At 41.4% G+C, this 12875-nt stretch overlaps 4 protein-coding genes and 1 long non-coding RNA gene across 5 annotated transcripts in view; 4 read left to right on the forward strand and 1 right to left on the reverse strand.

Annotated features, from left to right (window-relative positions):
- Positions 773-1288, forward strand: LOC107626904 (putative protein FAR1-RELATED SEQUENCE 10). The gene has a single exon (XM_016329796.1). It carries the CDS (start codon positions 773-775, stop codon positions 1286-1288), a length of 516 nt encoding a protein of 171 aa, XP_016185282.1.
- LOC107626902 (protein FAR1-RELATED SEQUENCE 4-like) lies at positions 1307-1783 on the forward strand. The gene has a single exon (XM_016329795.1). The coding sequence runs from the start codon at positions 1307-1309 to the stop codon at positions 1781-1783; it is 477 nt and encodes a 158-aa protein (XP_016185281.1).
- On the forward strand, positions 2739-3172 carry LOC107626901. Its single transcript, XR_002355124.1, has 2 exons — positions 2739-2908; positions 3008-3172. It is a non-coding gene; the product is annotated as an uncharacterized LOC107626901 (long non-coding RNA).
- On the reverse strand, positions 4371-9002 carry LOC110268724 (ubiquitin-like-specific protease 1A). Its single transcript, XM_021115543.1, has 5 exons — positions 6196-9002; positions 5994-6078; positions 5821-5898; positions 5624-5713; positions 4371-5534 (listed from the first exon to the last, which is right to left on the reverse strand). Exons 1-5 carry the CDS (start codon positions 6426-6428, stop codon positions 5382-5384), a joined length of 639 nt encoding a protein of 212 aa, XP_020971202.1. The 5' UTR covers positions 6429-9002; the 3' UTR covers positions 4371-5381.
- Positions 9912-12875, forward strand: part of LOC107626900 — a 3962-nt gene continuing 998 nt past the window's right edge. Inside the window, exons 1-3 of the mRNA XM_016329793.1 lie at positions 9912-10705; positions 11551-11617; positions 12072-12290. Of these exons, the coding sequence (XP_016185279.1) occupies positions 9912-10705; positions 11551-11617; positions 12072-12290 (1080 nt within the window). The remainder of the gene's footprint in view (positions 10706-11550; positions 11618-12071; positions 12291-12875) is intronic.

A 12875-nucleotide genomic window follows, 5' to 3' on the forward strand; every position in this document is an offset into this window, starting at 1 on the left:
AATAATAATAATAATAATAATAATATGTGAAAGAAGTGTTGGAGCCTTGGAGGAACTAGGGTAACCCAGATGCTGTAACGATTTCAGGAGGGGGAAGGGTGACGGCAGTACATAGTGAAAGGCCGGAAAAGTTGAAGGGTACGAAGGAAAAGGACAGGGAGCGGTGCTGATTTGTGTCCAAACCATTTAAGCCGGTAAGTTTTTCCGACATAACACTTTAATTTTGTACATTGAAGATTATGCTTGGTTGTATGTTGATGCAAGGGTGTGTTTGAGTTGTAAGGTGGTAGAGAAGTTAAAATTAGTATTGCAGGTTTTTTGCTAACAACAGAGGATGTGATGAAAAATAAGCAAATACAATTTACGCCAATTTTTCTTTTTTTGTAAGTTTTATGGGGGATTTGTTGCTAATGCATATAATTTGTGATGTAAAATATTTTTTTGAAGTAATGATGGTCGAGAAAAATTTTTAGAAATAAAAAGAGCTTGTTGTTGTTGTTGCATGATTGATTGTAAAATTGTTTAGACTAAGTTGATGAGTAATTTGTGATGTCAGATATTTTTGCTGCATGATGATGAGTAATTGTTTAGGAAATATTCTGTTCTGCCACTCCGGTATTGTATTTTTGGAATTAATGAATCACACTGGTGAGGAGATTTTTTTGTTGCTGTGTTACTGAGCAGTTACTTTTATTATTTATTTTGATGCAAATATTCTTCCAGGATATTCGTTGTTGAATTTATTGAACTCCAAAATTCACTAAAAATTTTAATGGCTGAGAGTGGATATGAAATGTTGGATGAAGAAGCCGGTGAATATGGAGATGTATTGCAGTTGAGTAAGGAAGAGATAATGAATAAGGCATTCCAAAGCGATGAAGCAGCATATGAATTTTACAGGAGGTTAGGCAAATGTTTTGGTTTTGGTATTCGAAAGGGTGACTCGGGAAAAGATGAAAGTGGAAGGGTTATTCGTCGTAGATTTTTTTGTAATAGAGCGGGCCTGAGACAACGTCATCACTATGATAGGCTAGATAGGCAGAGAGGTCATAGACCGGAAACGCGGACAAATTGTGAGGCAAAGCTATCAGTCTACCTTGATGTGGTCAATGGTATATGGAGGGTGAGGAAAATAGTATTGGATCATAACCATGATTTAACTCCGGCATATATGGTTCATATGATGACGAATTTTAGAGAAATAAGTTGTTCCGCTAAGGCACAAATATCTGGTATACAGGCTCATGGTGTTCCGACGTCTAAGATTCTAGGGTATATGGCTGGATAGTCTGGTGGCTATTCTCTAATGGGCTTCACTAAGAAGGATGCTTACAATTATATTAACAAGGCTAAATGTGCAAAGATTATTGATGGGGACGCTAACGCCGCTGTTGTATACTTGGAGGGTAAAGCGGGGGCAGATTCGATGTCGATGGCTAGGTATAATCTTACTAAGGATAATATGCTAGCCAATATGTTTTGGGCGGATGGTGGCAGTAGAGTTGATTACCAATACTTTGGGGATGTTCTAGCCTTTGATTCGACCTATAAGAAAAATAAATATCAGAGACCGATGGTGATATTTTCTTGTGTGAATAACCATAAGCAGACGACAATATTTGGGTTTGGCTTGGTGTTAGATGAAAGCGTTGGGTCTTATAAGTGGTTGCTGGAAAATTTGTTGGAAGTCATGCGTAACAAGAAGCCGTCGGATGTCATCACGGATGGCTGTGATTCAATGAAAGCTGCAATCAAGTCTATTTTTCCGGAGGCAACGCATTGATTGTGTGCTTGGCATATGGAGAAGAACGTAACCGCTAATGTGAAGGAAGAGGGACTGTGGCAATGTTTTACCCGGTGGCTGCATTCAGAGATGGAAATAGATGAATTTGAGGCTGAGTGGGATGATGCCGTTGAAGAGTATGGGTTGCAAAATAGTTTTTGGGCCAAAGAAACTTTTCAGAAGAGGATGATGTGGGCTAATGCGTATCTAAAAGACAAGTTCTGTGCAGGTTTTCGGACAACATCCCGGTGTGAAGGCATTAACGCGTACGTGAAGAATTTTCTTAAGTCTAGGCACAGTCTCGTTGATATGGTTCAAAATTTGAAGTTGGTCGTGTGAGAGTACCGAAATAATGAATTGCTTGCACAATTTAGATCACTCCATGGGATGCTGGTTATGATAACTTGTTTGGATCCTCTTGAAAAGTATGCTGCAGATGCATACACACGGGAGATATTCGTTGATGCGAAGAAGGAAATAGTGGGTGTCGGTGAAGTTAATTTTGTAGCCAAGATTAGACGTTCAACTACAATGGTGTACACATTGGAGGAATACGACGACCCAGGTAGAGAGGTGATTGTGTTGTATGATAGGGTTTCAAGGAAAATGGAGTGCCGATGCAATTTTTAGAGCCAAAAGGGAATTCCTTGTCGGCATATATTTTTTGTAATGAAGCATAAGCATTTGACTCGAATTCCTGAGAGGCTGGTTCTGAAGAGGTGGCGCAAGGATGCAAAGTCGTTGGATAAGTATGCTGAGATAACGGAAGTTGGTAGTGAAATTGGTTTCTTATTGCGCCATGGTGTACTTCATGCAGCCGCACAGTACACAGGCGTTTAACGGTCTCCATACGCTGTGTCAGAAATAGGATAGAGGCCCTGAAAATGTCCGTCAGAAGAAAGCTCTTGATACGGTTGACTTACATGACCCTGTTGTGGCGAAGACCAAGGGTGCCCCTCGTGTGATGAGGCAGGGCGGACAGAAAAGGTGCTGCACCCGTTGCCGCAAAACGGGGCACACAAAATGACACTGCAAGCCGACCGGTCCTTTGTTTCCAAAGCTGAAGAGAGCAAAGATTTTGAGGCGACAAATTTAGGGTCAGAGGGGTCATTGCCAACGGAAGGGGTGAAAACACCGCATACCATTTCTTATTGTAGCAAGTAGAGTTTTGTGTTTCAAAAATTATGTGTTTTTGTTTCCTTTTGATGGCTGTTTGGCGTGCAGGTTAGATTTGAACACGGCAAGAAGGGTGTTCCTGGACCCAATAATTTGGCTACGCAGGTTTGCTTAGAGGCATCAGGTTCGAAGATTTGATTACAACATGAAATTTATGCTGCAACTGGACGTAATGAGACTATGGAATGGGAGAAGAACATGATAAGTAACACCGATGATTTACTAACACAGGTACGTGGTTTTGGTAAGCTTCTCCTAGTTAAAAATCTGACTTCTGCACTCATGTTCTGGTGGCACCTTAAAAGAAATTTTCAAACCGAAATTGAGTGATTATATTTACTTTTACCTGTGCAGCTGATGACTCAAATAACTGATATCAGTTCAAGACTGGGTTTGAGGTTTCCAGCATAATTAGTAGTCAAAGTTGGTGTTCATTAGAGAATTCAGTTTCCTAATATAATAGCTGTGCTTTATGCTCTTTGTTTTCTGAAGTGTTAGTTTCTATCTTTGCTTGAGTATAGTATTGGATGGGTAAAAACACTGCCTAATTTAGTGCCAATGAAATGTCATTTCTACCACCGATAAAGGAAATATGGATCACAAGTTATATCTTTCATATGGGAAATTATTGCAGCCAGCTATTTGCTATTTGTGTACATTCATTAGATGAAGTGTGTGTATTAGCCTTCTATTCGTGGTCGAAAGAAGTGCAATTAACATCTGCGGAACCATTGAAAGACTAACATGAAATTAATGAAACCAATACTAGAACTAGTAATAGTAAGGCGTAAATTAATTAAGAGTCTTTGATATACTCGTAGGTCCACTTCCATTATTGAGGACTAACATGAGATTAATGAAACCAATACTAGGACTAGTAATAGTAAGGCGTAAAATAATTAATAGTCTTTGATATACTCACAGGTCCACTTCCATTTAGTATGCCATCCTTATTATTTGTCAGTAGACCTTGATCATAAATTAGTTTCATGTGTTTTTAAGCAGGCGTGTTCTATTTAACTTTTGGTGCAAGCTGTGCTGAATTAAACTGGTTAAACATTTATCAAGCAATCTAGGTAGTGAACGTTCTTTAGTGACTTCTGGTAACGGGCTTTATTAGTGGTTAAAAATGAGTCCATGGTACCACAGATTAATTATATCATGGGCTCATGTTTTCCTTGTCTCAAGGTTATTACTATATCTAATATTAAAACTACTCATTCTTGCGGAGCTTGGTACAATCACTTCGACTCGTGTAATCGTTAAGGACAAGTGTGCCTACTGAAATATGGAATGTCATTTCATTTACAATTTGTATCTACTGAGGAACATTCACAACATGCCATACAATAATCTTGTTTTCTGAGTACAATAGAGACCACTAATTCAAAACCAAAAAAATTCATCAGTGTCATGTATGGAGACAAAAAAATAATAGCAAACCAGATCTCATTTGATGCATTTAACGCCAACTAATGTTAACCCAACAAGTACGGTCACACAAAGGTTGGTTGTACCCAGATTGTGGTTCATTCATATTGATCAAAAAAGGGAGCACCGATGAAAGTGTTGAACGCAGGCCAATTCATCCTGCCAGAGATCCATTAAAGCATTTGATAGAGCATTCAACAACCCAAAAAATGTTATAATTTGAGCCACATCAAACTTAGGGACTTAGTGGCCCTACAGGGCTACGGGTCCTCTTTCTTGGTCTGGCTCCTTTCATGTAAGAACAAATCATATTCCTGTCCCAGAATTGAACAGCCTTTTGTTGAACTTCTTCGGAGATTGGGTTGTGCTCACCCATAACTAGATCAACAGCAATGGTCATTCTGGTGTGTCCATTGATCTTCTGAAAGGAGAACACACAATGGTAATACATATATATTCATTACAACCACATGAAATTCAACCTAAATCATGTACAGGATTGAAAGCATTCAATGAACCATTTAATTATCTAACTTGAAGGTCATATGATGCCCATAAATCGTATTGGATCATCCACTCTGCAACCCAAACTCCGCAGTCATTGCCGCAAACACAGAAATGAACTTTATAATGAATAAAGTAAGCATGGCAGAAAGGAATCAGTGAAAGAGTTCACAACATACGAATCCGCAGCCTGTTGAGAAATGTGTGGCTCGTGGATCCTAAACTTTGATATAGACTTCGGCACAGTCGTCTTACACTCGTATGCAGACATGTCAGACAACAATAGCTCAAGTAAACGAGCCTACAATGATTAGTGAGATACATATTGTTAGCACCATGTGTGGGATGAATCTTAAAAATTATGCAGCTATGGGGAACAAATTTTGCTTATTGTTAAAGGGGCAATCATGTCATTGTAACAAATGAACAAAATCTAGAAGCGAATGAGATAAAAAAAAAAGAAAATCAGAGGGAGATTAGACGAGAATCAGTAGTGAGAGGAAACAACTTCCAATATTTGGTCTATTCGAGCCTGTCGCTCGACGGTGGACTTTAATGAATCCAGATAAATCAAATTCTGATCCCACATGTCAACAATCATCAAATAACAGTGGCGTCCCATGTGGAGAGGAACATAAATCTGCACCAACAGGGACACTCGCCAGTGAGATTGTAACTATGATGACCGTTTAAACCGTTAGTAAAAATCTTGGGTCTGAGAAGATTCACCTTCAGTAGATTGTCGACGAAACCCATGTACTTAGCTACGATGTAATCCAGGGTTGACTTGCAATGGTGGCCTGGGCTCATCGCTATTTGCTGCAAAAAATATCATTTAGGTGAACAAAATTATGAAGGAGTTTAATTGCCAATCGAGAGTACTTATCCTTTTGCCCGAACAAAATTTAACTGGTTAACAAACTCACCGCAAACGTGGTAGGAAGCCACCACCTTTGTTTCTCAGCCATATTTGAGGAAAACATTGCCACGACAAGGTTGATAACCTACGTGTTGGTAAATTTAAGCGCAAACAATTAACGGATGTATTCGGAAAGAATGTAACCATGCTGTGAGGAAATAAAAAATTCAAGCCACTTACGTCGTCGACGACCTCCTCTCCAGGGCGTAATGTCCAAAGGGCTTCCCAATTCCCGGTGCAATGTTCATTCTCCACCAAGATTTCGCTGCCAGGTCACCATACAGAAAAAACAAAAATAGCCATGAGTGGTGAAAGTAGTTTCTAATTCTAGAAATAATTGTAGACTACTAAACAAGAGAACCCGAAAAATGTAACTGCTTACCTCAGTTGTAGGCCGTTGGCAAAGATGTAGGCCGCAACAGCGAGCTCGTGGCCAACAAACTGCATCCCTGGCGGGGGGCCAGAATGAGAGGTCCAAGCATTGCTTCTCCATGAGGGTGTTGGAATCGCGGAAATAAAATTTCTTAAATTTCTTAGTATACGGGCCCAACATGAATAAAACCTTAAGAGTATACCCAATGGTCCGAAGGTTATTATATTTGCATAGCAAGACATAAACAGTTCACGGTTTCACGGAAAATAACCCACTTGCAGTTAAATAAAAAAGTGATCCAAACAATAATGATTAGTAAGGAAAGCATTCCATCAGACTATGAGAAGGCTATTGGGTCTAACTAAAGCCACCTGTGGCCCAAGATGCAGTAGTGGCCCCTTAAACATTAATGGTCACCAAATTGGACATGCAAATGTTGGGCTACGTAGTAAAAAAAATTAAATTCCAAATTGCCACATATGCCGGCCCAAGAAAAGGTAATGAACCCAAATATTTGTCGTCCGGACCTATACGAAAAGAAAAAAAAATTTTGTCCAGACCGAAAACATATCTTTCTTTCGACACGAATGAGAAAAATTGAGCAAGTTGACCCTAAACATACAAAACAATGGGGATCCAGGGTTTCCATGCAGTGTTTCATGTACCTTTGGAGTCTCCTCTGACCTAATGTCCGCACTCCTGTGTGTGTAAAATGTCCATGGAGAGCCAGGACCTGTGGACCTTATGTTTCTTATGAGGTCTTGTGATGATTCTCCTTCATCTTTAAAGGACAGCTTTCTCTGACATGAAGGAAATTACATATACATATGTATATAAATACCACGGAGAATATCTTTAAAAAAATAAACCAACAATAACCTGAAAATAAAATCCGTTTGGAGAACTACAAACTTGTAAGTTGACTTGTGGTGCTGGTTGGGGAGTACCGGCTTTTCCCTTATTGACCCTGGCCATCCTTGTAGGCGGTGGGGCTGATATACCTCGGACAACGTCCTCTGGTTTTGGTGGAGGACACTCTTGGCGTGTCGGAGCTTCATCTGGGAACATTCTGGTGTTCGCTACCTCTTTCACCGTCTCTTGAAGTGTTCCATCGCTTGGGTAAATATGCACTCCTCCAAAAGGATGCAAGTTTAGGTTCAGGTCCATGATCGGTTTGTTGTCACAAGCAGCAGGTACATTCAAAGATGTGAGAAGTTCCAGCACCAGACCGTGCTGTGCCACAACTGCGGTTAGAGCCTATATTTGGTTCGCTTGCGTCTTCAGGATCCCCAAAATCATGTCATCTCCGGTTGACGGTTTCTGAACAATGACGACAGAAGGGAAGCATGTCACCGTTTCCGTGTGCAAGTGATACTAAACCGGATGATAAAGAACGAAAAAAAACCACACTTTTGCAGAAAAAGAACAACGTTCTCATACCTGTGTGTGATCATCGACACCGCTGACTGCATCGTCCACGGTGGTTACCCGCTCCATTGATTCATCCTTGGTTGCTCTTCTTCGACGCTTCATTGCATCCTCGATACTTTTCTCTTTGTGTAACTCCATCCGGAAAAGTGTGAGCAAGGGCAGAATAGAATGGAAGTACAGTGGGTTAGGAAACTAGTGTGCTTTAGACGATTCCCATTAACATTGCAGTTCATAAATATGACACACGTGTAGCTACTCAAACATAAGGCCACTGTTAATTGTATTCACCTAATGTGTTCAAGAGCGGCCCAATTCGTGTCATAGAATGCATACTGAACCCCATCATTTGGTTTCTTATTCATGGGCTTTTTTGGTGTTATGGCCTAATGGGCCGAATGGCATCGTTTCTGTAGGCGTCTTCTGGGACAATACAGCACACGGGAAAATTCACTCAAGGTTGACCCTAACTTCAAATGCAATTTAGGGTTTTCCCTACCTTTATCCAATCACACATCAACCTTTTTCCACCACATCTGCACGCCTATTCACGTCTGTTTGACAAGACAGGAGAAACAACACCTTCCTTCTCATTAGATAGGTAAATAATATCCTATGGCATTGGTAGCAGACTATACCCAATTTTATGGTTGGAAAAGTAATTCAATTAATTTAAACAAAAAATTAACTCAACGTCAGCAGTTATACAAAATTTTGTGGTTACATAGTAGTTGGTTCCACTGTGGACTTCCTCGGTAAGTTAAATAAATTAACTATTAGGGCACTAAGTCCTAGGTCCCTATTTTTTGCTGCAGCATGCCTAAGTTTACCAGAGTTAAGTTAAATAAATTAAGTTTGAGTAAATATAATTCACAGACCCAACCACCGTAAAATATGTAATTAACCTGAACATTTGCATCATTAGTTCGTCAACCATCCTTGGAAATTACTGAAAAGCAAAGTATACCCAACAACAACATCACCGTTCACCACGTTACAAGACTCACCATTGACGTTAACAACAGAAAAACGCAAACAGGAATAACTACTAAACATGAACAACAGTAAAGGACGAAGACTTAACAATAAGCTGCTAAACTGTGAATGTAGAAACTTGCAACCATAGTCAACCCTCCATTCAAGTCTCGAATAAGTCGTTATACTTCTAAAGGTCAGACCTAAGCTTTCAGTTCTCCTGTTTGAGATCCTGGATTCGCTGGTGTACGGGGTTTGGTAGTTGCCATTCCAGCTCCTCAACCCGAACTCTCAAGGCTGCCACGATCCTGTAGTTGTAGTCCTGCCTTGCGGTCTACTCATTCGATGAGAACCCACTGACAAACCCCAACTTGAGGGTTTATCTTGTGCTGATTTCAGGGGTTTTATCAATGATTCCACACACTTTCTATATGAAAATACAAGATTTTGCATTCCTTTCCTAGTTGCTCCTCATGAATGAAAACATGCTTATTTCGCACTAAAATAGATACATTTCTAATCTTCTCTTGATGCCATTCGATGCCGTGATTTGTGTGTTAAGTGGTTTCAGGATATAGAGTAGGAATGGACCGAAAGAGAGAAGGAAGACGGGTACAAAGGAAGGAAGCATGAGGATTAAGCTTTGGAGGTTTCCGCATGGGCGCGTGCGCGCACCTTGCGCGCCCGCGCGGATAGGGCAACGTGGAGCCAAAGCCAAGAGCCGGCTTGAGAAGCGGCTAAGCCAGGATCTTCATGGGCGCGTACGCGTACATCACGCCTCCGCGCACATTACAAGACGTCTCAACGGCGCGCGCGCGTACCTTGCGCGTGCGCGCCGATTTGCGAATATCATTTTTAAGAAGTCACGTGACTTAGGCGTGGAGGCAGTTAAGGATCCCACTCTTGGAGAAACACCTTGGCGGGAAAAGCTTAAAAAGACCAAAGGAGCAAGGGTTAAGGACAATTTTAGGAGAGTTACTATCAAGGAAGCGGGTGCACCGGATTATGTCCTTCAACCCCTTCATGTAACTCACCCCAATTTGAATGCGAATTTTGAATTGAAGACCGCTTTGATCAATCTCCTACCCAAGTTTTACGGGCTTCCCGCACAAGACCCTATTCGACATCTCAAGGACTTCCATCGCATATGCTCGACTACTAGACGGGAAGGGTCCGATGAAGTTGCGATATGGTTGTTTGCTTTCCCTTTCTCTCTTGAGGATAAGGCCAAAGAATGGTTCTACACTCTCTCTAGTGAAGTTACCTCCGATTGGGACCTACTTAGAAGGGGGTTCTTGGATAAATTCTTACCCCCGGAAAAGATGGATAGGCTAAGGAAAGAAATGTCTTGTATTGTGCAAGGTGAGACGGAACCACTCTATGAGTATTGGGAACGGTTTCGCAAACTACTAGATGCGTGCCCTAATCACATGCTCGACACTCAAGTATTGCTTGGATACATATGTCAAGGGATGCGAGAGCAAGATAGAACCCTCTTGGACACTTCTAGCAATGGTTCTTTGTCCAAATATAAAACCGCGGAGGAGGCATGGCAACTTATTATTGACTTAGCCGAATCCAATCAACATATGAAGCGAAGAGTCAACCGTCCAAGGACCGTGAACGAGGTATCAACTAGTAGTGAAGCTACCGCTCTAACTCAATCCTTGAATGAGATGACATCCGTTTTGAGGCAACTCCAATTGAACCAACAACAACTACAACAACCTCAATCATATCAACAACACCCTCCACCACCTCAACAACACAACCAACAATTGGTCCCTCAAAGAGTATGTGGCATTTGCTCTTGCTACTCTCACCACACGGATGAGTGCCCAAGCCTTCAAGAAGATAACACTTTGGCGGCTGTAAGCTTTAGCTTAGAGGAAGCAATGAAGCATCCACCGGAGAATCATTCTCTATTTCGGTGTGACCCAATCGATAACATAGTAGCCGAAGTGCATCTTGCAAGATTAGATGAGAAGTGCATGGTCAAAGAAGCAAATGAAGAGTCGAGCGAACCAAACACCACACACCATACAAACCATCCGGAAACTCAAACTTCAAAGAATGACAAGAAGATGGAATTGAAGCCACTACCACCTCACTTAAGGTATTCATACCTTGATGAAGCCCAAAAGCTACCCGTGATAATTGCTCAAGAGTTAACTCCTCAACAAGAAGAAAAATTGCTGAATGTATTGAGGAAAAACAAAAGGGCATTTGGGTGGAGTTTGGCGGATCTAGTGGGAATAAGCCCCCAAGTATGCGAGCACCGCATATTTCTTGAAGAAGGAGCAAGACCGGTCCGACAACCTCAAAGGAGACTTAACCCAACCATTCTTGAGGTGGTGAAGAAAGAAGTCACTAAGCTACTTGAAGCGGACATCATCTACCCTATCTCGGATAGCGAATGGGTAAGCCCAGTCCAAGTAGTGCCAAAGAAGTCCGGAGTGACAACAATCAAAAACGAAAGTGGTGAACTTATAGCAACAAGAGTGCAGAATTCTTGGAGAGTATGCATAGACTACCGAAGATTGAATGCGGCCACAAGAAAAGACCATTTTCCACTACCATTTATCGATCAAATGCTTGATCGGTTAGCCGGTAAATCATACTATTGTTTTCTTGATGGCTATTCCGGATACTTCCAAATTCATATTGCTCTAGAAGACCAAGAAAAAACTACATTTACTTGCTCCTTTGGAACGTATGCTTACAAGCGTATGCCATTTGGCCTATGCAATGCACCGGCAACGTTTCAAAGATGCATGATGAGCCTATTTGCGGACTTTCTAAAGCAATCGATGGAAGTTTTCATGGATGATTTTAGCGTGTATGGTGAGTCATTTGAGCATTGCTTAGGTAACCTTGAAAAAGTCTTAGAAAGATGCACCAAAACAAACCTTGTCTTAAATTTTGAAAAATGTCATTTCATGGTTGTCCCCAATGTATTAGGTTTGGAGATATTTCCAAGAAGGACGAAATTCCCCATCAAAATATGCTTTTTTGCGAAATCTTTGACGTATGGGGAATCGACTTCATGGGACCATTTCCAAATTCCAATGGCTTTCTCTACATCTTGTTAGCCGTCGATTATGTGTCAAAATAGGTTGAGGCAATCCCCACCCGAACGGATGACGCTAATGTTGTGTATTCTTTTGTGAGGAACAACATCATTTGTCGCTTTGGCGCCCCAAGAGCAATCATAAGTGACCAAGGATCCCACTTTTGCAACAAAAGAATAGACGGCCTCATGAGAAAATATGGCATCATCCACAAAGTCACCACGGCTTACCACCCTCAGACAAACGGCCAAGCCGAAGTCTCTAACCGGGAAATCAAGCATGTGTTGGAAAGGATTGTAAAGCCGAATAGGAAAGATTGGAGCACTAAACTCTCCGATGCACTATGGGCCTATCGAACGGCTTACAAGACACCCATTGGCATGAGCCCCTTTCGGCTTGTATATGGTAAAGCATGAGGAAGAGAGAATAGATATAGAAGAGGTAGTAGAAGAGGAGACACCACAAGCCATAGTTGAGGATGAAGCCCAACCAACAAAGGAGACAACCAAGGCCAAAAGAACCTTGGAAGAAGAAATTGCTCAACCAATTCCATTTCCAACACTTGCAAAGAAAGCTAAAAAGCGCATAGAACTCGACCCAAAAATGGTAGAAATGTTCAAGAAAGTTGAGGTAACCATCCCCCTCTTTAGTTTACCTTACCCCTCCTCCGAGAGGGAAGTCCGTTCTTTTCTTGGACATGCAGGATTCTACCGGAGATTCATCAAGGACTTTAGCAAGGTGGCCTTACCTCTCTCTCGATTACTTCAAAAAGACACCGAATTTGAGATGAGCAAGGAATGTATGGAAGCATATGACAAACTCAAGGTAGCATTGACACAAGCCCCTATTGTACGAGGACCCAATTGGACTCAACCCTTTGAAATCATGTGTGATGCTTCGAATTATGCGATAGGAGCCGCGTTAGCACAACGCGAGGGTAAGATTCCCCATGTCATAGCTTATGCTTCCAAAACATTAGACGGAGCCCAATCCAACTACACTACTACCGAAAAGGAACTCCTAGCTATTGTTTTTGCTTTGGACAAGTTCCGAGCCTATCTTCTTGGTTCCAAGGTAGTAGTGTATTCGAATCACGCGGCACTAAAGTACTTGTTGGCAAAAAAGGAATCAAAACCGAGATTAATTCGTTGGGTGCTCTTATTACAAGAATTTGACTTGGAAATCAAAGATAGGAGCGGTGCCCAAAACCTAGTG

This window comes from Arachis ipaensis, chromosome B02 (genome assembly GCF_000816755.2).
Source record: "Arachis ipaensis cultivar K30076 chromosome B02, Araip1.1, whole genome shotgun sequence".
In the NCBI taxonomy this organism is placed as follows: domain Eukaryota; kingdom Viridiplantae; phylum Streptophyta; class Magnoliopsida; order Fabales; family Fabaceae; genus Arachis; species Arachis ipaensis.

Excerpts from the sequence above, each read along its gene's own strand:
- LOC110268724 (XM_021115543.1), bottom strand. The coding sequence starts at position 6,428 with ATGTCTTGCTATGCAAATATAATAACCTTCGGACCATTGGGTATACTC. Across the intron at positions 5,899-5,993 it reads GAGAGGAGGTCGTCGACGAC|GTTATCAACCTTGTCGTGGC; the intron begins GTAAGTGGCTTG and ends ACCAACACGTAG. Across the intron at positions 5,535-5,623 it reads TCGTCGACAATCTACTGAAG|ATTTATGTTCCTCTCCACAT; the intron begins GTGAATCTTCTC and ends CTGTTGGTGCAG.
- LOC107626902 (XM_016329795.1), top strand. The coding sequence starts at position 1,307 with ATGGGCTTCACTAAGAAGGATGCTTACAATTATATTAACAAGGCTAAA.
- LOC107626904 (XM_016329796.1), top strand. The coding sequence starts at position 773 with ATGGCTGAGAGTGGATATGAAATGTTGGATGAAGAAGCCGGTGAATAT.